A 22,645-nucleotide genomic window follows, 5' to 3' on the forward strand; every position below is an offset into this window, starting at 1 on the left:
CTGTTGTATAAGCTCTGGATTATGTTATCTTCCTCTGAAGAGTATTGATTTTTGTGGAGGCTTGGTTTTCACACTTTATTAGGGAAGGTCTGTTTTGTTTTTGCCATTGGTCTTAGATAAATATAAGACCTAGTCTTTGTTCCTAATATATAACCCTCTTGGGGTTTCAGTGGAAATCCAAAGGTGTTTATGAAGCCTCATATAACTTAGTGGGACTCTAACTCCAAACTCTGACTTTGTTGCAATGGGAAATCTCTGATTGGCTTTTTCAAGCCCCCCAAGCGATTACTTTCTTTTGGGTTCCTTGAAGTCTCCCCCATGCAAACATGATTAGGAGTTAATTGAGACTGAGAAGGGGGTTAATATGCAGACTTGGGAGTCCCATCCTTTAGTCTCCCTTCTTTTTGGGATTTCCCTCCTCCACTTCCAGCTACTCTGGCAGCTCTAAACCCCTCATCCTACAAGATCTCAAGCCAATAATAATGGAACTTTTTGAGTTCTAGCTCCTAAGTGCTATGGCCTAGAAAGTGCCCTCCAGGAAGGGGCTGTATAAGTAACATGCATCTCACCCCATGCAGTTCCTTTTTATCAAGCATCAAATTCTCTCAAGTTTCTACCTGATCTTTGTTATTCTCCAGGGCCTTCAAATAGCTGTTTCTTTTTGTCGTGGTGGTTGCTACTTTGTCCATAGTTTATAAGATATGAGCTACTCTACAATTCCTGAAACTAGAATCTTCTGAATACTGTGTATTTTGAAGAAAAACGATTTTACTGCATCTATATTGAATAGTATGTTTAGGGAATCTTAAAAAAAACAAACTTTTAAAAGGCAGAGAAAAATTAAACAGGTAAACTATTTATGAGCTTTACTGTAAAACATCGTATTCAAGGGGCTGCCATTTCTTGGTACCCTGCCAGCAGTCTAAATTGAGGATCTTAAATCTCTCTGGCACTGCATTTCCCCTCTCCCCCCAACATGGATTTTGGAATAAGACTGATCTGGTATGAATTTTAGATCTGCCATTTATTGGCTCCATGACCTTGGGCACGTCACCTGAGCTCCCTGACCTTCTAGTCCTCATCTGTAAACTGAGGTCAAGAATTCTGATCTCACAGAGATAGGGGAACAGTAAATGAAGTAACTTATATGAAGTGCCTGGCACTTAGCAATGGTTCCGTAAATGTTAACTTTATGATTCAAGAGTGAAACATTCCATATCTGTGAAGTCAGGTTCTTGTTCTTACATTGAAAGCTATTTGATTGTTTTTACCTAAAAACTGAATGTCCCAGGCTGTCTTTATAGAAATATCTAATTTTAGCTGTTATTTTCCTTTGGCAAACCCAGCTGAGAGGCTAGAACAGAAGTGAAGGGTAACTAATCTTGGCTGCACACCATAACCTCCCAGACCCCCGGGGGGGCCACAAAGCTGGGTGTGCATGGGCTTGGCCAGCCTGGTGGGGCAGCAGGCACCCAGTAGATCAAGACACAGTCCCCAGCTGGGAGTGAGATCCATTCATGGCAGGTGGAAAGGGGCCCGGGCTGAGGGTGGGGGGAGGCACGGCTAAAACCCTGCCTAACATGCCCAGAGAGAAGGTCTCATTGCCCCCGAATCAGGAAGTGCGCCCAGGGCAGCGAGGGCTGGGCATTCCAGGCACAGGAAGCCCTGGGGGAAAAGCATCGCTTCCAAGAAGTCACTGCCTGGCTTCCTCTTCAGGAGGAGGTGACTGGGGGGCAGTGGTGATGGGGTGGGGGCTGTGGAGAACAGATGAGGTCAGAAATACAGGCAATGCCGGTCGAGAAGAGCCTCAGCCCAGTTAAGCCAGGAAGTCTGGGCCTGAACCGGTTCAGTCTAAGCAGGAGAGTCCAGATAAGATTTGTTTTTCTTTTTTTTTTAAGGAAGAGGCTGGACTGGAGGAGCAGGAAATGGGCAGGGCATGCCCTGTAAATGCAGCTTTGTCAAGAGATGAGGGGGTGGGAGGAGCATCCTAGGACCTTATCCAGGAGGGTTTGTGGGACCTGGTGACTCATGGGATGTGGGTCTGGAAGGAGTTCTGAGCAGCTGATGCTACCAGGTGGGGAGATAGTGGGGAGGTGACACCAAACTGAAATGAAGTGACAGGAGGAGGGCCAGATTCTGTTCATTCTCCCATCAGTCTTGGGAGATACTGGTAACTATGCCCATTTTGCAGAGGAGGAAGCTGAGCTCCGGTACATGGAACTTGTCCAAGGTCACACAGCTGCAGGCACACTGGCACAGGGCCTGGCCAACTGTCTGTGGAGTTGATCCAAACCAATGCTATGCTGGTAAGTCCAATTAAAAAAAAAAAAAAGCCTGCTTTGAAGCATGTGCCATTTCTTGTCGTGTAAATACTCCCACCTCAGCCAATTTCAGTGACCAGTATGATGTCATTGAATGTGGAGCTGGGGATCCATTTTCATGAGCCAGTCCCTAGCTGGCTTCAGACCACCACTGACTCCAACTCAGGTCAGCCTGGTTCCACAGTGCCAAGCACACAGCTCACAACTAATCCAGGTCTTGGTATTTGTATTCACTGCCCTTTACCCTAGTCTCTCATGGGTTTTATATACAGGTTGGTGTATACAGTGGGATATAGGAAAATATCTGACAGTATAACAGAATCACTATCTCCCACTCTGCCCCCAAGCCCAGGCCTGCTCTGTGACTTCAGGATGGACAATTTAGTTACTTCTTCTGGAGCCATATTCAAGCATCAAGTCTCCTGCAGAGGGACATTCTGCTGAGGGCTCACAGGAATCACTGCAGCACGGCTGGATTTGGTTTTAGTGCTCACTGAGGTGGCTGCAGCTTGGCGAAACTCTGACATTAGCCATAACAGCTACCTGCTCACCATTCAGAACCCAAACACAGTGAGGTCTTGTCCCAAATAGGAATTGTGTTTCTGATGTCAAAATCTGCAAATGGATTCAATTTGCACAGCAGCTGTCCTCAAAGTTGGCAACTCGACATCCTCTCAGACAATTCATTTTAAGACAATGTGCAGTGTTTTAGTCCCAAACCTACAAAAGTCCATATGCATCCCATTTTCTCCCAAATCCTGTGGCCTGTGGATATTTTCCTTCTAACTTGAAACTGACTGCTGTGGAGGCAGAAGAAAGGCAGATCCACGAGGCCAGGAAAGGCGGGCAAGTGGAGCCGCGCGCGGACAGGGCCCTTGTGTGGGTGAAAAGGGACAGGGCACGGGGGCAAAACGGAGCCATTCTGTGACAAACTCACCTCCCAAAGCCACTCAGGGCGGTTGGCTGCAACAGCAGCGACTCAGAGGGAAAGGCCACTGCACCAGCCCTCAGCTCGGGGACAAGGCGGTGAGATGATACCACAGGGCATTCAGCCAGGGCCCCAGATCAGGTGTGACGTGGAAACCAAGCATTCTTCAGGGAAGGCCTGGCAGCAGAGACCCGACTTCTGGGCAGGCAGAGCAGTCAAGGCTGCCCAGCAGCTGCTGGTGGACCCTGGGAAACCAGCTGGGGCTGCACAGGGCCCTCCTCTCCCGCCGAGCTGATGGAACACATATGTCACCTCCTCCTGAGGATGCGGCCCAGATGGTGAGTGCACTGACACCCGCCTTCGAGAAGCCGGGCTGCTGAGTTCCTGCTGGAAGGCACATCCTCTTAGCAGAAAGGCCCATCCCCAAATCTAATTTTAAAGAAGGCCCATGAATCATTATCCTAACTGCTCATTACCCAGGCGCTGCGTGGGGAGCCGCCTCAGACCTTTGGGCTGCTCTAGCCCTGGGGACGCCGGGAAGGCACGTGTTGTTAACAACTGCTCTCCTGGAGCCCACGACCCTCTCTCAGAGACCCCCAGCTCACTGCTGCTGCCCTTTCTGCCACGAGATGCCCCGCGTCTTCCCTTCATCACCTGATACTCCTACAAAAGTGCTCACTCACAGCGTCCCCAGGCCCCTGGACTCCAGCTCACTCACAGCGTCCCCAGGCCCCCGGACTCCAGCTCACTCACAGCGTCCCCAGGCCCCTGGACTCCAGCTCATTCACAGCATCCCCAGGTCCCTGGACTCCAGTCCACCCCACAGCCAAACATTATCTTCAGATCTAATAATGTGCCGTGCCTTCCAAGTAGCACAGAAACCACATAATGATAAATCATAACCGATATATATTTTCTATATGGCATTATATAAAATATAATATCAATCTTCAAAACTTGCCTAGAACATAGGTAAAGGTGGTCAGTAATTCCATCTATGCATATCAAAATGTATTCCCATCTGTTTGCAAATTCCCACTAGGAAATCACTCCTGGCTGCCCAAACGGAGACCCGGTGCCTCTGGTCATGTCCACATCTCGTCCAACGCTTCCGCCGCCACCAAGTCTGGAAAGAGCTGCTCTTATCTCAGGCTACCCACTTCCACTCCACGCCCCTCCCTGTCCCAGCTCTTGGAATGAGCGCCAGCTTCCTAGAAGTGGAGTGTACCTCATTCCCGAACAGGCCCTCTGTCTGGAACGTGCCTCTTCTCGCTCCCTGAGTCATCAATAAATCTGTCTCACTTTGTCCTGACTCAAGCTCTGCAGTCATAGAGTTGGGTCTGCGGAGTTGCCATTTTCACAGGATGAGGGATCCAAGACTCTGTGTGCAATATTCTCACAGGATGAGGGATCCAAGACTCTGTGTGCAATATTCTCACAGGATGAGGGATCCAAGACGCTCTGTGCAATATTCTCACAGGATGAGGGATCCAAGACGCTGTGTGCAATATTCTCACAGGATGAGGGATCCAAGACGCTCTGTGCAATATTCTCACAGGATGAGGGATCCAAGACACTGTGCAATATTCTCACAGTATTTCTTAAAGGTCATTTCACTTTTCAGGCTTATTTTTAAAAAGGTTTTATTGGAACAAGCTAGTAGGTACAAAATGTCAACGTTGACCAAATAAAACAAAACGCCAGACAACTTAGTGTTATATCAGAAATGGCCAAGCCCCAAAGTCCCTCAGCCCTGGAAGAGGATGATCCAAAGTACGAAAAGGGTGATGTGGAAAGATGCTCACTGCATCCTCTGACTCAGGATGGAACCACGGGACGCTGGAGATGGCCAGCAGGAGGGAGACGCCCAACTGTAGGAGAGAAGGCAGCCTTCCCGGGCAGTCTCACAGGACCAATGTGTTTTAAATGGACGGAAAAAAAGCAAGATGTCAAATTGTATGGTATGTGCACCCTTACATCAAACGGTAACTGCCACAGCCCCTGACGGGAACTCGGCAGACTGGGAACAGGGTGGTACAGAGGAAGGGCCTGGTCTTTCCTTTCCCTTCTCTACTTCCCTATATGGATATCCTCTGCTGCAGTTACATTGCTATTTCCCATGGAAGAAATAGAATCTGTTCAAAAATCCAAACTGCAGGCCGGGTGCAGTGGCTCATGCCTGTAATCCCAGCACTTTCGGAGGCTGAGGCAGATCCATCACTTGAGGCCAGGAGTTCAAGACCAGCCCGGCCAACATAGTGAAACCCCGTCTCTACCCCGCAGAGGGTTTCAACGTAGTGAAATCCCGTCTCATTTTCATAAAAATATGAAAAATTAACCTGGGGTGGTGGCACATGCCTGTGGTCCCAGCTACTTGGGAGGCTGAGGCACGAGAATCACCTGATCCTGGGAGGTGGAGGTTGCAGTGAGCCGAGATTGCACCACTGCACTCCAGCCTGGGTGACAGAGGGAGACTCTCTCTAGAAAAAAACAAAACAAACAAACAAAAAACCCCCCAAAAAAACAATATCCAAAATGCTTCCTTCACAACACTAATGGGATCATTTGAAAGTGCACTTTTAGAAATGATTCATTTCTAGCTTCAGACCTCGGGGTGTGCCCAGGGCTTTTGAGGCTATAAATGAAATTCCCCTTTCTGAGCTTTTGCCTAAAACTTAACCCAAACTTAATTCAGAATGAATGAATCTGAAGGTGGCTCTAAGGCTTGGCTGGAAGCATTTCTTTTCTCCAGTAGAGTCACACGTGGAGCAGCGAGCGAGGCATGCGGGGGGCTGTGGCGTGAACCAAGGGGATGAGTCATGGCAAGTTGGTGAGCAGAAGGGGGCAGCGGCAGCCCGGGGGCATCGCCGACTTGACTGTGATGGAGAGAAATTCATTGCAGATAAGCCAGCTTCATTTAAGCATTTTCCAGAGCTTGCCCAACCACTTTGCTATTAAGTGATTTGATCAATTTCTTATTATATTTTCTCATTAAAAAGCGGTCAGGCATAACCGACTACTCTTACAGTTTGAAAGGAAATGTAGCTAGAACGTTCTTTAAAGGACATTTCATTTTTGTCTGTATTAGTAAGAAATGAAGACCCTCATCACTGAATCTCATGAATGGTAAATTAAACGCAGTAAGAAATATCTGACAAAAGACATTTAAGTGGTTTAACTGCACTGATGACAAGCCAGCCCCTAATCTGTTTGACGTGATAGTTTCCGGTGAAAATCTACACCCCCTCCCTCACCCCAACACCCCTGCAGAAAACCAAACCTAACTGAAGCATCTGCTTTCTACTGGAAGCCATTCAAAATCAGTTACTGTAATTTGATCCATTGCATTGTAACCTTTACATTTTCAATGCATTTATAACAGGTTAGACTAAGCAGATTTGGTGCGAGCATTTTCATTTCAAGCAGAACAGAAGGGACCATCTTTCAAGGGTTTAGCAAGCACAGCGGGACCCACCGCGGCAGGTAGCAGCCCTGTGCAGCCGCTTGAGCTGACAGACCACCACCCCCCTCCAGCTGAAGCACATAAGCTCCTTTGCAGCAGAGATTACAGCAAGTTATACGGCAGTAATGCAGCCTAATTCCCCAGGGCGGGCGTCTGTCAGGCACAGGGAGGGCTGGCCCTTGGCTTCCTCCGTGATGAGGGCACAAGAGGAAACCTTGCCACCTGGGGCCTGGGCAGGAGCCCCTCAGTGCAGTAGGCAGGTGTGTCACCTTACTGGAGGATGGGTCTTGAGAAACGAGACCCTAACAGCAGGGAGAATGCCTCTGAAAGCCGCTGGTTCCCATAACCTAAGTGTTGTCCTTACGAGATGGAGTGTGGTGCCGGCAACTCACTAGCGTGTACATCTGACTCGGTGAACACACTGAGTAGTGAATGGAGGTGGCTGCAGGAACGCCCAGACCTCTAGGTGATCCTTCAAGCGCATGGCAAGGAGGCAAATATGACAATCAATCATTTTGCTCAGGTGAACTGCTATGTAGATGGCCAGTGAGTGCCCTGAGCCCGCTGGGCTGGGGGGAAAGAAACCCGTGTCCACTTCTGGGCTCAGTCAGGTCCTAGGCTTTGATGCCTTTGTGAAATAGCAGGAAGGGGCTCAGACTGACTTTGCCTATAGGCCTCGAAAACTTATCAGCAGGGCCGTGACGGCGTGCTGGGGCTGGGGCGGGAATAAGATGAGACATCCGAGGGTCAGAGTTCCTTCCATTATCTGAACTGTCGAAGGGCCCAAGCTGCGAGTTTACAAGCGCCCGCCCTGGCCCTCACATCCCAGAGTGGAGGGAATGCTCCACCTTCGCTCTCGAGGCCTGCCTGCTTTTGCAGCCAAGAGGGACCGTCTCATGACCTTGTGACACATGGCGTCTCCACAGAAGGCCTCGGGACATTAGGCTCACATCCATGCTCCGGTCTCATCCCAGCCCAGAACAGCAGTGCAGGGAAGGTGACCCACCTTCTGGAAGCAAGCTGCAGGCTCTCCTGGTTCCACTCCAGGCAGGGCCCCCGGCATCCAACCGCAAGGCCAGGATCCCACTGGCAACCCCTCCCCACACACTTCCCTGGGTCATGAAGCCACGTCCGTCGTCTGCCCTGAGGCTCCCCGCCAGGGTCCACATGCCCAAGAGAGAAGGAATTCCCTAATTTGTGTGCAAAGTTCAAACATGTTGTCTATGCATCTATACATACACTTCTGCTTCCTGGCCAGCACAAACTTGGTGGCTCTTTGTGGGAAGTCCTGGGCTGGTGCTGGGAGGAAGGAGGGAGGTTCCCCTTCATGCTTTTGTGATTGTGCCCTTCTCCCCTTCTTCAGCCGTATTACACACTACAATTTTAATACTGTTCACAGGAGTCACAAAGCAGGAAACCACAGTGGAAGGGTTAAGTAGGAAGCTTCCAGAGATTCAGGGGTAAGGGATTAGTTCCAGGCCCAGTAGGGGCCGCAGGTCTCAGCCTGTGCACTGGCAGGAGTACTCAGTGCGGAAGATGGGAGGGCATGCCTTTGGCAGGAGGCACATGTGGACAGGGCACTGGAGGGAGTAGGGCAGTGTGGTTCCCAACACGCCAGGGGACGGGCAGGAACAAGAGCCCCAGGCCTCCTTGAGGGGCTCTAGTGAGACAGATACAGCCACATGGTCACAGGAGGAGGCCCAGCTGTGTCACATCCCACAGAAGGGTCCAGGGTGGCAGCGAAGTGGACAGTGGGGTGTTTCAGCTGTGTCCTGGGAAACAGTCAGGTTGTCCAGATGGAGGGAAAGTGTGTGGCAGGGCCACAGACACAGATGTCCCCACAACTTGGGGCGCAGCGGCTGGAGGAGGTGCCCTGTGGAATGGGGGGAAGACAGACGTGGGGACAGTAGCCAGGCTGAGGAGGGCCCGGGTGCCAGTGGAACTGCCGAGTCTACCCTCTGGGCAAAAGAACAGCACCAGGTGACGGAGAGGAGAGTGGAACCTGGAGGCCAGCATGCGGAGTGCAGGCACGCCACTGCCAGGGCAGGGAGCCAGAGGAGGGGTCCCACTGCGTTTCTGGAAACCGAGCCTGGAAGGGAGGCAGTACCTCCATGAACACCAACACTGCTATCAGGAAGAGGGACAGACTTGATCAGGAGTGGGAGCAGGGAAGGAAATGGCAGGTTTAACCAAGGGTCATCGAAATGCTGGATGCTCACTCAAACGTGTCACTCACACCACATCCCAAATCCCCCCACTTTGTTACTATGGTAAATAGGAAAGAATTTATAATACTTTGTCATTAAGATACATATTATGTTCTTCCTTACCGAAGAATAAAAATGTCTCTGCTTTTTCTCCAAGAAAAAACTAAACACTCCCACAGAGTAAATGGCAATTAGGCTGAATTACGGCAATTCTTCCTGTGAGTGCAATGTCATTATGCTGGGACTTAACTGTCATTACACTGTAAATATACCTATCCTGGGGGCAATGCTTGTCCACACGAGCTTGCTACCTTGGCATCAAAGATCTCACTTCTTTTGATTCTTGGGTTATATTGCAACTGTGTTGATTTATCCTCTAACTAGATTGATCCCAGAACCCCAAGTTATGCCACAGCACCACGCCGGGCACTTGTTAAAATGCAGATTCTATGGGGCCTAGGAGGGGACATTTCTATCCAGGAGCCAGACGGGGCCTGGGCCTGGTTTGAAGACCTTTGTTTTGAAGAACGTGGAGTCAGCGAGTTGATGAGGAACAAGGACGAGCTCATTTGAGGAAAAAACGGAAGGAAGCACTTGAAACTGGGTTTCGTTTCACTCCCAAACTGCAGTCCACAGAAGCATTTCCCTCAAATAACTTGAAAAACTTTATGAATCGTGTTTAAGTTTTTTACTCTCCAAATGTAATACAATTCTTCAGCTACAACAGGAATAATGAGACAAAATGGTTCTGAAAAGTACAATAGAAAAATATTGTTCACTGGTTTATTTTTCCAAATGAGCATCAGGCTATTTACAAATACGCAGATCTCCAATGATGTGTATTAAAATGGCAAATCTATCACTGTTTGAAATCTAAATGAAAAAAAAATTTTATTAAGGCACATTTGATCTGAGAATTTAAAAAACTAACTTTCTGGTATAATGACAGATTCATTTCACTTTTGTCCCCAAAACACATGAGCACCAAAATTGTCAAAGAACACTTAATATTTAGTAAAACAGTAAGGAATATAAAAATTAAGGAGGGGAAAAAGCGTTTCCAAAAGGAAATCTTTGGAGATCGGTTTACTGCAAATATAACAGACTAAACACACTCCCGATACACATAAATAATACTAACAGGTACTCAAGAAATGGCAGAGCTCTGAACAACAGATATTAAATAAATTAAAGGTATTTCAGATACAAAGGATAAAACAAAACAGTAATGAAATAATGAAAACCATCTCCACCCACATAACACAGACAGGATGAAAGGAACAAAACTAAATGCATTTTTCCCCAATGTTTTGATTGGGGGGTGTGTGTGTGTTTCAGTTTGTGTACATCAGATTTATTGTAATAATTCACCTTTGTCACTCTAAGCCTTAATATTTTACCCTTTAAAGAGAAGAGTCAAGAAGAGAAAATGCCAAATCCTTCTTGAAATTTAATTCCAGGTCTATTTAGGCCGAACGAACTACCACGAAAACAGCCACATATCTCACTGTGCTTTCTTCACACCCCTTGCTTTAAAACCTACATGGCCAGCTGGGCTTGGTGGCCCACCCCAAGCACTCTGGGAGGCCCAGGTGGGTGGACTGCCTGAGGTCAGGAGTTCGCGACCAGCATGGCCAACATGGTGAAACCCCGTCTCTACTAAAAATACAAAAAACTAGCCGGGTGTGGTGGTGTGCGCCTGTAATCCCAGTTACTCGGGAGGCAAAGGCAGGGGAATTGCTTGAACCAGGGAAGTGGAGGTTAAAGTGAGACAAGATCGCGCCACTGCACTCCAGCCTGGGTGACAGAGCGAGACTCTGTCTCAAAAAAAGAACAAAACAAACAAAAAACCTACGTGGCCATGCTGAGCAGAGTACCATTGAGGGGAAATGATCAACTCTGGAAAGCTCTCCTGAAGACAATATGATGAAACAGCTATTATCACATTTCCTTATCTTACAACTGGAACATGAAATGGCTTTAAAACAATTGTAAAAAAAAAAAAAAAAAACACAAAAGGTAGAATCTGTGGAATGTTAACAATCACAACAGAACATTTACCAGAGTTACAGTGTTTTGTTAAAATAATACTTTGCAGGAATGTTCACGTTTTCTGCCATAGGACTGGAGCCAAGGGTCTCAAAAGATAACATTTTTTAAAAAAAGTTTTGTTCCTCAGGTACAATTCAAGTCAAAGTTAAGCAGGTCTGCTACATAATGTTCAGCAAGAGGATGTGTTCAAAGGCAAACATTGATCACATTCTTGTTCAGAAAGCTCAATCTTAAAGGAGTCCTATGTAAGAAAACCACTTGTAAAATATATCCTTGTATACGGACTTCAAAAACTGATCATACAAAAAATTTTTGAAAAATAAATTAGATAATTAAAAACGTCTTTTCCAGCAAAGCTGGACATCAGGCTGTCCTCACTGAGCCATTATTATTGCTGCTTTTACTGTAACTTGGATCATTTTTTTCTAGCCACATCTCAGCCAGCTGCTGTGTGGACCCATAGGTCGATGCTTTGGACCCCAAGCACATTTTGTACTGTTTGGGGTCAAGATTGGGATCACAGAAGACAGGATGGTGGACGTGGACTACTCCTACGTCCTGGCTCCTAAACGTCTTCAAACCTGCCTGGACAACCTTGTTGAAAAGGTCCACATCCTCCAGCCCCCAGCCTTGGATGGAAACATCAAAACCACCCACTCGGACAAGATCTCCCTTATAAATACACGTGATGCCAAACCCATAGTTTCTCCAGAAGCCAGTTTTCTGAGTAAAGGCAAAATGGTTGTCACTGGGAACCTTCCCACTATAAACAATCTTTGGGTCATACTGGCTGAAGATGATTGGAAAATATATTTGTTGGCCCAGAACTGTATTTGCTCGACATCGCTGAAGGAATTCCGTAGTAAACACGAGGTCGACGTCGCAGAAGAAGAGCAAGGATTCATTGTTAAACTGGGAAGATCCTACTTCCAGGGCCAGAGCTCTTGAAAACTCTCCAGACACAGGCAGTATCTGCATGTCGGCTTTCGGGTACTTAACTCGGTAATCTCGCATCAGTTCAACTTGTTTGGCCTTGTCAGGGTTGGAGTCAGAATTGAAAAGCAGAACCACGAGCTTGACGTTCTGATTGGGGATAAGACACGTCTTCTCAAAGTTTCCCATAAATCTCACAAACATGTCGAAACGCCCAGACAAAGGAATCAGTATGTTTATCTTTTTATCTTTGGGTTCTTTGTGCTCACTCTTCGACCCAGGGAGCTGAAAGGGGACAAGCTTCTTCAGGGAGTTTGAGAGAAAAGACAAGGATCCAGATTCCTGATTGATTCTCTTGGCCAACTCCTGTGCATCCAGCTCCTCATGCTCCACAAACTGGATTTTGCTGAAAGTCTGCTGTAAATACGCATGCCTCCTCACAGGGACCGTCATTTTCTTCCCTTTGTGCTTTTTGTACAGAAGCAGCAGGTCCAGGATGTACTCAGCCCCATACATGGGGTTCACCCGGCGGTAGCCGTACTGGATCTCCTTGAAGTCAATGATGCGCCCTCTGGTCTTGGCGTTGGCATTGATCATCTCCATGACCTGCATGACAATGTCATCCAAGGCTTCCCTCTGAGCGGAGTCCATTCCTCTTCGAGGGGGCTGGCCGTCAACTGCCGAATACAAGTATTTTCCAGTCAGAAACTCCCATTCCAGAATCTCCTCCCGCTGGCGGGGCTGAAACCTCATGAAGGAAGGAGGGATTCCCAGCTGGAGGTCCTCTTTATGAATTTCTGTGTTGCTGTATTTGCTCATCAGGACAATTTCACGGTGCAGCTGTATTGTGCGATGGCGGAGCTCGGCTATTTTGCGGCTCAGCATGTAGCTGTGGAGCCTGTACTGGTAGGGTGGGTTTTTGTTGGGGTGTAATGTGATAGCTTGGTGAATTTTACTGTTATGGAGATCTCTAATGTACCCCTTTTTGTTCTGCTCATAATTCTCATAAAAAAGCTGCTGCATCTGTTATGGGAAAAAAAAGAGACCACAAATTTAGTACTGTATGATTGAGTGCTAGCACATGCTTAAGAAAATGCAAATATTAGAAATGTTTCTGAATGGACCACAGCACACAAAAGGCCCCAGATAAGGCCCAATCAACGGCAGTCCAACGTGGTTAGAAGAATGCACAGATAGAAACTACTTAAGGAAATAAGGGTTAATAACCAAAGTTGGCCAATATACCTTTACAGGCAAACAGAACTATGAAAAAGTTGTCCCATAATGAAAACGTATAAAACTGAGATCACAGCACACCACAGGAGCACGCCTGAAAGATAATGCCACCCCCATCCTACTATGCCTGTGAAAGGGACCCACAGAGTCATGTGTCCCTGGCTGAAGACCTGAATAGCAGACCCTGTGGCTTCTATCTATGGGAATAAACTTCCTCCTGAGAGCCAGAGAACTCCAGACAAACAACCTGAGCGAAGGAGTACCCTGCTTCCAGGGAGCTAAGGGAAAGGAAAGCCAATCAGAGGCAGGAGGCAGCCTGACCCTGCGAGGATGCTGATCAGAGGCAGGAGGCAGCCTGACCCTGCGAGGATGCTGATCAGAGGCAGGAGGAGGCCTGGCCCTGCAAGGACGCTGTAGGGATGAAACAAGGCTCTGTGAAGTCTCTGGAAGCAAGCACACGCTGAAAACCCTCTTCACGCTGCTGGCCTCCCTGTGTACGAGGAAGGTACCCCTCTCCCAGGTCTTCTGTGGAGGCAGGAGTGGGCCTGCTTGCTCAGCATGGGGTCTCCGGCACCAGCACGGAGCTTGGTGCCTGGGGGATCAGAAAATGCTGGCAGATGGGAAACATGCAGGACGCACAGGGCTCACCATTCCACCAACTCTGCCTCCGCCCCGTGGCGCAGGTTTTGGGACAGCACAGGCTTACGGGCCATCAGCCAAAATGGGTTCCCTCAAGTTAGAAAGGGAATGTGCCTAATGCCTCAGGACATCCGGGCAAGGAGATGAACATTTTTACAAAGCATGTTGGAATGCAGAATAACAGTTTGCGAAAAATGTTCAGTGAAAGCATTTGAGGTTGGTATCTGGTAAATTAGTCCTGTCTCCTTCAAGTGCATGGTTGTTTTTTGTTCATATTGTTAAATACTAACTCGTGGTAAGGGATGATACGCATTCTGGCTGACTGGTTTATTTGCCTCTGGACAATCATATGCTGACTTTTTCCTGAGCCACTGCAACTACCATTAATAGTAGAGAAATATAAATGGGCACTTTTATACCTTATTTCTTTTTCTCATAAGGTAAAAAGAAAACAGGGAGCCAGCATGCCTGGCAGGCCCCGCACAGAGCTGGGGTCTGAGGACCTTTACCTCCTGGGCACCCGTAAGTCTGGTCTTAGAGCAAGAATTAGAGCGGAATTACAGGTCCTCCAAAGTGCCGCCGCTGTTTCCAACTTTCCTTCCCACACCGCTTATGCTCCCCACGTGGGAGGTGCACGCGTGGACTCACCACTGAAATCGCTGCCACACTGTGGCACACTTTTCCAATTAACTAGAAAAGGTGGTCAGGTTTTCTACGGGGGTAGGAAGCAGGGCCTCCCTGGGCTAGGAGGAGAAACTTCGACCCTGACCCCCAGGCAGCACACAGGGCACACTTTACGTGGAATTTTACATGCCCCTTCTGCTACCTACTATCAACTACAGGAAAGCAAATCTCAAACTCTCCTTTTAAATAAACTGAAGCAAAGAAGTAACCTGGGGCTTGCTGAGAGAAGGCAGTAAGCGACTGGCGCCGGGACTCCTTCAAGCCCTGATGGGTGGGCCAGATACAAACAACATGAAGATAAAGCCCTGCCACAAGACTTGGATGAACCGCGTTAACTTATCTCTTTTTACTTTGCTCCTTCTGTGGGTCACAACAAAAGAAGCCTTATGAACTCCCTGCCCAAAGCATCCTTACTGTTCACTTTCTAGCTGGGCTGATTCTTGGGTACAAATGGCAGGGCTACAAGGTGGCAAATGTAATGTGAGGACTCAAAGAGAAGAAAGGTTTAGAAAGATTCTTTGCAGGCTCTAAAACCTTGAAGCAAATACAGTCATTTTACAATCCTGTTGGGGCACTCGGGGGCACAGCAGTTACAAGGACCTGCTATGGTGCCTCAGAAGATGCTCCCAGGGTCTGGGAAGCCATGCTTCCTGTTTCACCAAGGCCAGCCTTTGTAACGTGACTTAAGTAACTGTGCAGGCCACCAGACCCCACCGCTGACTCCACCTGAGGATCTCATGGTAAGGAAGGCTCTACCATGGCAGAGAACTCACAAACCCACATGCCGCCTAACTGAGAGCTAGCACAATCATGACTGTCTGCTATATGATAAAAAGCTAGATAACAATTCTGGCAGAGATTCTATATATATTTGTTTCAAGTATATATTATTTCCATTTCATCTGCTCATAATTTCCAAATTCTTAACAATGAACATGAAGAACCATAATATTGTTTGTGGAAGGTCTCTCCATTTCCAAGAGTGTAACACACATTAATTTGGCCTTACAAGCTGTCTTCTACAGTGAGGTAAGAACAGTCTGAAGCATGTGCTGTTCCTTCTTTGCCCTGCAGGAAGCTCGTGCTGCCAATCCCATCTCTCCATGTATCTCCGACCCTTCTCTCTCCAGCCCCACTGGGTCATGCCACAGCTTCCCCGTGGGTCTGCTTGCAGAATTCTGTTCCTCCCTCAACAGTGCTTCAAGACAGTAGCACAGAGGTATTCTTAGAACACACACTGGAGACTTATGGCTGATAGCACAGAGGTATTCTTAGAACACACACTGGAGACCTATGGCTGATAGCACAGAGGTATTCTTAGAACACACACTGGAGACTTATGGCTGAACAGGAGTGGTGGAACTCACATGATTTTCTCCTCTCTTCCCAAATACAGTGGATCCTTGAACAACGTGGGGGTTAGAAGTGCTGACTCCTCGTGCAGTCAAAAACCCATGTATGGGTTTTGACTCCTAAAAAACGTAACTACTAATAGCCTACTGTTGACTGGAAGTCTTACCAATAACAATCAATAACACATCTTTTGCATGATGTGTGAATTATATACTGCATTCTTACAATAAAGGAAGCTAGAGAAAAGAAAATGTTATTAAGAAAATGGCATGGAAGAGTAAATACACTTACAACACTGTATTTATTAATACTGTGAGTTTACATTGTCTGTTTACAAGATCAATCGTCTGCATCTGAAATGGATGGGCAATTGCAGCTGCAGACCTCAATCTACAGTACCCAGCAAGCAATTCATCTTTTTCTTGTAATGTCATGACTTTTCTGTTTCTTGGGAGCCACTTCAGCATGGTTAGTGGTACTTCATGTGGGTCCCATGGTGTTACTCGAGGTTCACGGTATTGCACTAAATCTGATGAAAAATACAAGAACTGCAAGAGATTGCTTTTTACTGCAATATGCAATTTTCTGGAGCGATGAACTGTTCAGTGGGGATGATTAGTGTCACCCAGCATTTCAAGCCTATATTTGCCAACACCTGAGCTCACCCAGTGGCAACAGGAGGTAGCTATGAAGTCACTACGGGAGTAGAGTACGTACTACAGTTGTTTTATACAGTTATGATTGAATGCTGCATCTTAGTCCTCTGGGTTTACTTCCTTGATAAATACATAACCCTGAAGTTTAGTTTTTCCAGAAATTACACCCAAGCACAAGCTGGTGAGGCACAAGTCTGATAATGGGGAAATGGAAACTGGGGGACTTGAGCAGGACCCTGCCCTCCTATCCCACTTGCCTCCCAGAAAACTTACCCCACTCCCCACCCCACGCAGGACCCTGCCCTCATATCCCACTTGCGTCCCAGAAAACTTACCCTACTCCCCACCCCAAGCAGGAAACAGGAATAGTCTTTTCTGGATCAACTGAACAGTACCATAGATACCTAGAGTCTGCCAACAAAAACATCAACCAAAAAGCTGGATCATTACAGCAAAGACACTAGTTTTAAAAGCCTCTGCTACACAGCTTCTGGTCAGCTTCTCAATGCTTCACTCTTAAATGAGAATCAACAGTCAAGGGTTCCAAATGGGAATGATGAAAACAAAACAAAACAAAAGTAAAAACCTTGGTGGAAAAGACACAACGCAGTGAACAGAAGAAAAACTCAACAACAAAAACAAAAAGCTACAATATAGTCAAAGGGAAGACAGTGCATCCGTGCAACCAAAACAGAATACGATAAACATGAAAATCAGAGGAAAAAACCCTTGAAACCAAACACAGAACAGCAAAACAAAGGAGTAGAGTTTGAAGATAAAGCTGAAGAAATCCCTAGAAGATCATAACGATAAAAAAAACAGACAACAGGAGAGAAAAGTATTCATTCTAGGAACAAAAAGCACATAGGAGGGACAACAACAATATAAAAAAAAGGATCCAGAATTAAGGGAGTCAGGTGCCTGGGTTAAACTCTAAAGTATCCAGTATAAAAAGTACAGTATAAAAGTATCCAGTATAAAAACTACAGGAAAAAGCAATCTAAAAATTTCCAAAGAGGAGGAAAAAGGGCATATACAAATAATCAGAAATGGAAATGACACCGGACACAGATACCATCACTGGAAGCTGAAGAACAATGCCTTCAAAAGCGGGAGGAGTGGAAAATTACTCTCAGTGTAGAATTCTCTTCCCAAACTATCCATCAAGTGAGAAGAGCGAAAGATGCTCCGATACTCAGGACTCCATTTTACCTTGCATTCATTCCTTCCCAGGAAGCTATTGAAGGATATATTCCTCTAAAGCGAGGAAAGAAAGCTGTAAAGAAGATGACAGGATCCAGGAAACTAGACACATGGGCCAGAATGACCATGCAAGGAGGTACCACATGGACAGCCCTGCAGCAGCTGCGGGAACACGTGCAAACGGGGGAGGGTGTGGGTGCTCACTGCCTCCATCTCCAGAGTCCAGCTCAGAGCTTGATACATCGAATTCATAACAAGTGAGGCCTTTAAACAGAGCAAGTATGGAGAAATTGTTGAATGACATCAATACAGAAGGAAACAGCTGATGAGGACAGACATGATATGTTACACATGGTAAACGGCATACAAGGATAAGGCTGGGCTCCTCTGGCCAGGATGTGTTTTAAAATGCAAAAATCAGTAGCATATTTAAAGAGAAAATATATACTACTCTGGAGGGATGATGTAGTGGTCACCTTTTTTAACTCCCTAGACCAAATATGACTGGCACACTTTATTCCTAGCCGTCCACACCCCACACAGAGAGGGCGGGCCCCCATGGGAGGCCTCTACGTGACTGATTACTTCTCACACACCCACTAGGACAACACGTCCCCACACATTTTCAGGAATCCATTTCACAAAATGTTTTAGAAGCTGCCTATGGTTGTTACTTTCACAGAGTCTGTGTGCTAAGGGGGTAAACATGGAGAAAAGTATTGACTAACAGGCTGGTAGAAGCTGTAAAACAGACTGAGGGTTTTAACTACAGTGAAAGTTGCTCTAAGTACCTTCTGGCTAAACTCTAAAAATTTGAAATAAATGTGATATATATATATATAATTTTTTTTTTTTTTTTTTTTTTTGAGACAGGGTCTCCTGTCATCCAGGCTGGAGTGCAGTGGTGTGATCTCAGCTCACTGCAACCTCCACCTCCCAGGGAGCTGGAACTACAGGTGTGCACCACCACATACAGCTAATTTTTGTATTTTTTTTGTAGAGAGGGGTTTCACCAGGTTGCCCAGGCTGGTCTTGAACTCCTGGTTTCAAGCGATCTGCTTGCCTCAGCCTTCCAAAGTCCTGGGATTACAGACATGAGCCACCGAGCCTGGCCATTTTCTCTTTTTAATGAAAAAGAAATCTGTTGTAAGATAAAAAGGTGTGTGTGAGTGGTGCGCATGCACATATGCTTGGGGGAGGGAGCACCTGACAGAAAGTGAACTTAAAGCCAAGTCTATGCCCAGACTGGCTGGTGGGCCCCTGCTCTGTCCCAGAGGATTTACTTTTATTAATTTATTATTTATTAATGTTGCTACGGTATATAAACAATTCAAAGAAGTTCCTACCTGACAGACTGGGTGGAACACATATCTGTAATGATCTCTAAAAAAATCTGAACTGACGTCAAGGAAATAGCTCCCTTTCTAAGAGGCTGATGCGGGTTTAAGCAACAGGTGAGCAAACACTCTGTCACAGGTAAGGATGAGTACCTCCACCTTAACCAAGACCGCCCCAGATGGGCTTCAGGTGGTGCCCTTCAGCCAATTTCTGCACAAAGCCTTGTCATAAACGGCTTTGGTGTAGAGGTAGGGAAACATTTTCTTGTTACCCTCAGTGTGTGGAATGGGAGACAGACAGGCAGAAATCAAATACGCTGTCTTTAGAGCTCTTTAAGAACAGGAAATGTGAAGTATAAAGCAAAGCAAAAATGTCAATGAGATATTAAAGCCAGGTTAGGAAAGAAATTCATACATCATCTGTGATTTCTGAATGGAGCAGGAAGGAAAACCTAGGGAAGCCCTGACCGGCCCCACCAGGCTCCAGGGCCATGGGGCCTCCAGGCCAGCCCTTGCTCTGAGTGTGGATGCCCTCCATCCCCCTTCCCTGTGAACACCCTCCACGGAGCACCCTCCATCCCCCTTCCCTGTGAAAACACCCTCCACGGAGCACCCTCCATCCCCCTTCCCTGTGAAAACACCCTCCACGGAGCACCCTCCATCCCCCTTCCCTGTGAACACCCTCCACAGAGCACCCTCCATCCCCCTTCCCTGTGAAAACACCCTCCACGGAGCACCCTCCATCCCCCTTCCCTGTGAAAACACCCTCCACGGAGCACCCTCCATCCCCCTTTCCCACCTTCCCAGGTGCCCCTCCCATGTGACCACATCAACAGATCTCAGTGCTTCTGGATGGAGTCTTGGCCTCTGTGGCACTGCTGCCATTTGTACTCAACTTTGGAATCCTCTGCAATGTTCTCCTCAAAATATCTTTTTTTTTTTTTTTTTTTTTTACCTCACCAAGTTTCTAGTTTCTCTGCTGTGATTTGGGTTTTCCCTACTTCCTACCTTTCATTTTCTTTGAGGATGCCTATCTAAGAGGCATGCTGCGGGTGAGATGAAACTGAATCATTTTGCTCTAGGCACATGAGAAATGGTGGTCATTAAGCGTTTAACACCTACATCTCCAACCATCTTCCTGCTTTCCCTCATATTATGGGCTACGTCACTGCTCACCACCAGAATGCCATTAACTAGGAAAGACGCAGGTAACATTTAATTACTGAGCTCCAGGCAATTTCCTCCATTCAACAGGAAATTGTTGAAGTCCCTGACCCTTAAGTAGTATAGTCAGGCTGGGCATGGTGGCTCACGCCTGTAATCCCAGCAATTCGGGAGGCCGAGACGGGTGTATTAATTATTGAGCTCAGGAGTTCCAGACCAGTCTGGGCAACATGGTCAAACCTTGTCTCTACCAAAAAAAAAAAAAAAAAAAAAAAAAAAAAAAAAAAAATAGCCAGGGATGGTGGCACATGCCTGAGGTCCCAGCTACTTGGGAGGCTGAGGTGGGAGAATCACTTGAGTCTGGGAGGCGGAGGTTGCAGTGAGCCGAGATCGTGCCACTGCACTCCAGCCTGGGTGACAAAGTGAGACCCTGTCTCAAAAAAATAAATAAATAAATAAAACGTATCGTCACATGACTAAATTGCAATTTTCTTGTAACAGAAATAAAGCTACTATTTCTCTGGAAGAAAGTTTAGAATATAACAATTTCAAGAATAAAGCTGTAAGACCTTGGACAAGCTACTTGAATTGGTCGAGTCTCAAGTTTTCTCATTTATAAAATGACTGGGCTGGGCAAGGTGGCTCACGCCTGTTAACCTCAGCACTTTATGGGGCTGAGGCGGGAGGTTGCTTGAGCCCAGGGATTCAAGATGAGCTTGGGCAACATGGTGAGATCCTATCTCTACAAATAACTTAAAAATTAGCCAGACGTGGTGGCACATGCCTGTGGTCCCAGTTACTCAGGAGGCTGAGGGGGGAGGATCACGAGCCTGGGAGGTGGAGGCCGCAGTGAGCCATGATCACACTACCGCACTCCAGCCTGGGTGACAGAGCAAGACCCTGTCAAAAAAACAAAAAACAAAAAACAAAAAGACCCACAAAAAAGTGACTGCATTGTACTAGACAGAGGATCCGTCAAGGTAAAGAATTCAAAGATCTTATGTGACCATGTCAGAACGAGCCACAAATCCTCTAAAGCCCCGCTCTGACATTCTTCTGCTCACCTACTCCTGATATGGCTGAAGCTGCAGCAATATCTTCATTGACTAAAACTATATTTGAAGCATTAAAGGGTAATACCACATCCCTATTAATTGTTTCCTGTGAAAATTAACCTCCAACTCTTCTATAAAATTAGTTAAAAATATGAGATTCTTAACAGTTCATTTTAGCAGCTCCAGGAGTAACAAAGTAATGACATTTTTGTTATAAAGAATATTTTGGGCCGGGCCAGTGGCTCACGCCTGTAATCCCAGCACTTTGGAAGGCCAAGGCAGGCAGATCACTTGAGGTCAGGAGTTTGAGACAAGCCTGGGCAATGTGGCGAAACACTGTTCCTACTAAAATTACAAAAATTAGCCGGGTGTGGTGGCGTGTGCCTGTAGTCCCAGCTACTCGGGAGGCTGAGGTGTGAGAATCTCTTGAACCTGGGAAGCGGAGGCTGTGGTGAGCCGAGATGGCACTACTGCACTCCAGCCTGGGCGACAGAGTAGGACTCCATCTCAAAAAAGAAAACAAACAAACAAACAAAAAACTCCAGAATATTTTGAATAGTACCAAATTCAAAATTTAAGAGGATTTTATTATCATAAGATATTTCAATAATCTATAATTTGGCACACCACTTAGAAGAATATTATAAAACAAAGTTAGAAGTACTGCAGAAGAAAACACAAGTCAATATAGACAGGTTAATTTAATAATCACAAGAGTATTCCTTGCTTAAAAAAAACTCAGTAAAGAAACCTTAAGATGCTTATAGTGGCACTGATGACTTCATTTAATTTCCACTGTCCATGAAACAACTCTTAATCTTTGTTATAAAAAGTGCCTCCATATCCTTCAACTCCAGCAAAGCCATCTCCCTTCCTGTGAGATGTTTCAGGGCCCTGCGTCATCCTCCAGTGAATCTGAGAGGGGCTAATACCAAGGTCACGCTATTCCCAGGAACTTCTAGCCCAGCTGGGAATAACCATCAACTACCCATATCTAATCTTTGGTTAACAAATACCTTCCACAGTCTTCATTAGCAAATGTCCTTCTTGTCTTCTGCAAGGAGAGCCAACATTCTCATTAAGTCCTCGTTCTTCCTGTTAACTGTTTACATGACTGTCCTTCAGCACATACACGTTCAGCCTCAGCTACAGACCGTCACTGCTACAGAGCAACAACTTCCCATTCGGACTTAGGCAGTGTTTCAATTTATACAGAGAAGCGGTTTTCTCACCCTTTTGTCCTGAAAAGTGGTTCAAAGAAAGTAAGCGTTGTCTAAATGTCAAGAGACCGTAACTGCTGGTAGCCAGAGTCACAAGTTTTTAAACATTTAAATTACATTCTCATATGCTTCTAGGTAGGCTCTACAGGTAACTTAATGTCCCAAGCAGGACCTTTTGAGATGAAAGAGTGGGT

The 22,645-nt window shown here is 46.5% G+C and overlaps 1 protein-coding gene across 1 annotated transcript in view; it reads right to left on the reverse strand.

Moving 5' to 3' along the window:
* Positions 1 to 9,592: 9,592 nt before the first annotated feature.
* Positions 9,593 to 22,645, reverse strand: part of CHSY1 (chondroitin sulfate synthase 1) — a 75,065-nt gene continuing 62,012 nt past the window's right edge. The window contains exon 3 of the mRNA XM_024232462.3: positions 9,593 to 12,927. Coding sequence (XP_024088230.1) covers positions 11,335 to 12,927 — 1,593 coding nt within the window. The 3' untranslated portion in view covers positions 9,593 to 11,334. The remainder of the gene's footprint in view (positions 12,928 to 22,645) is intronic.

Source organism: Pongo abelii, chromosome 16, assembly GCF_028885655.2.
Source record: "Pongo abelii isolate AG06213 chromosome 16, NHGRI_mPonAbe1-v2.0_pri, whole genome shotgun sequence".
Lineage (NCBI taxonomy): Eukaryota > Metazoa > Chordata > Mammalia > Primates > Hominidae > Pongo > Pongo abelii.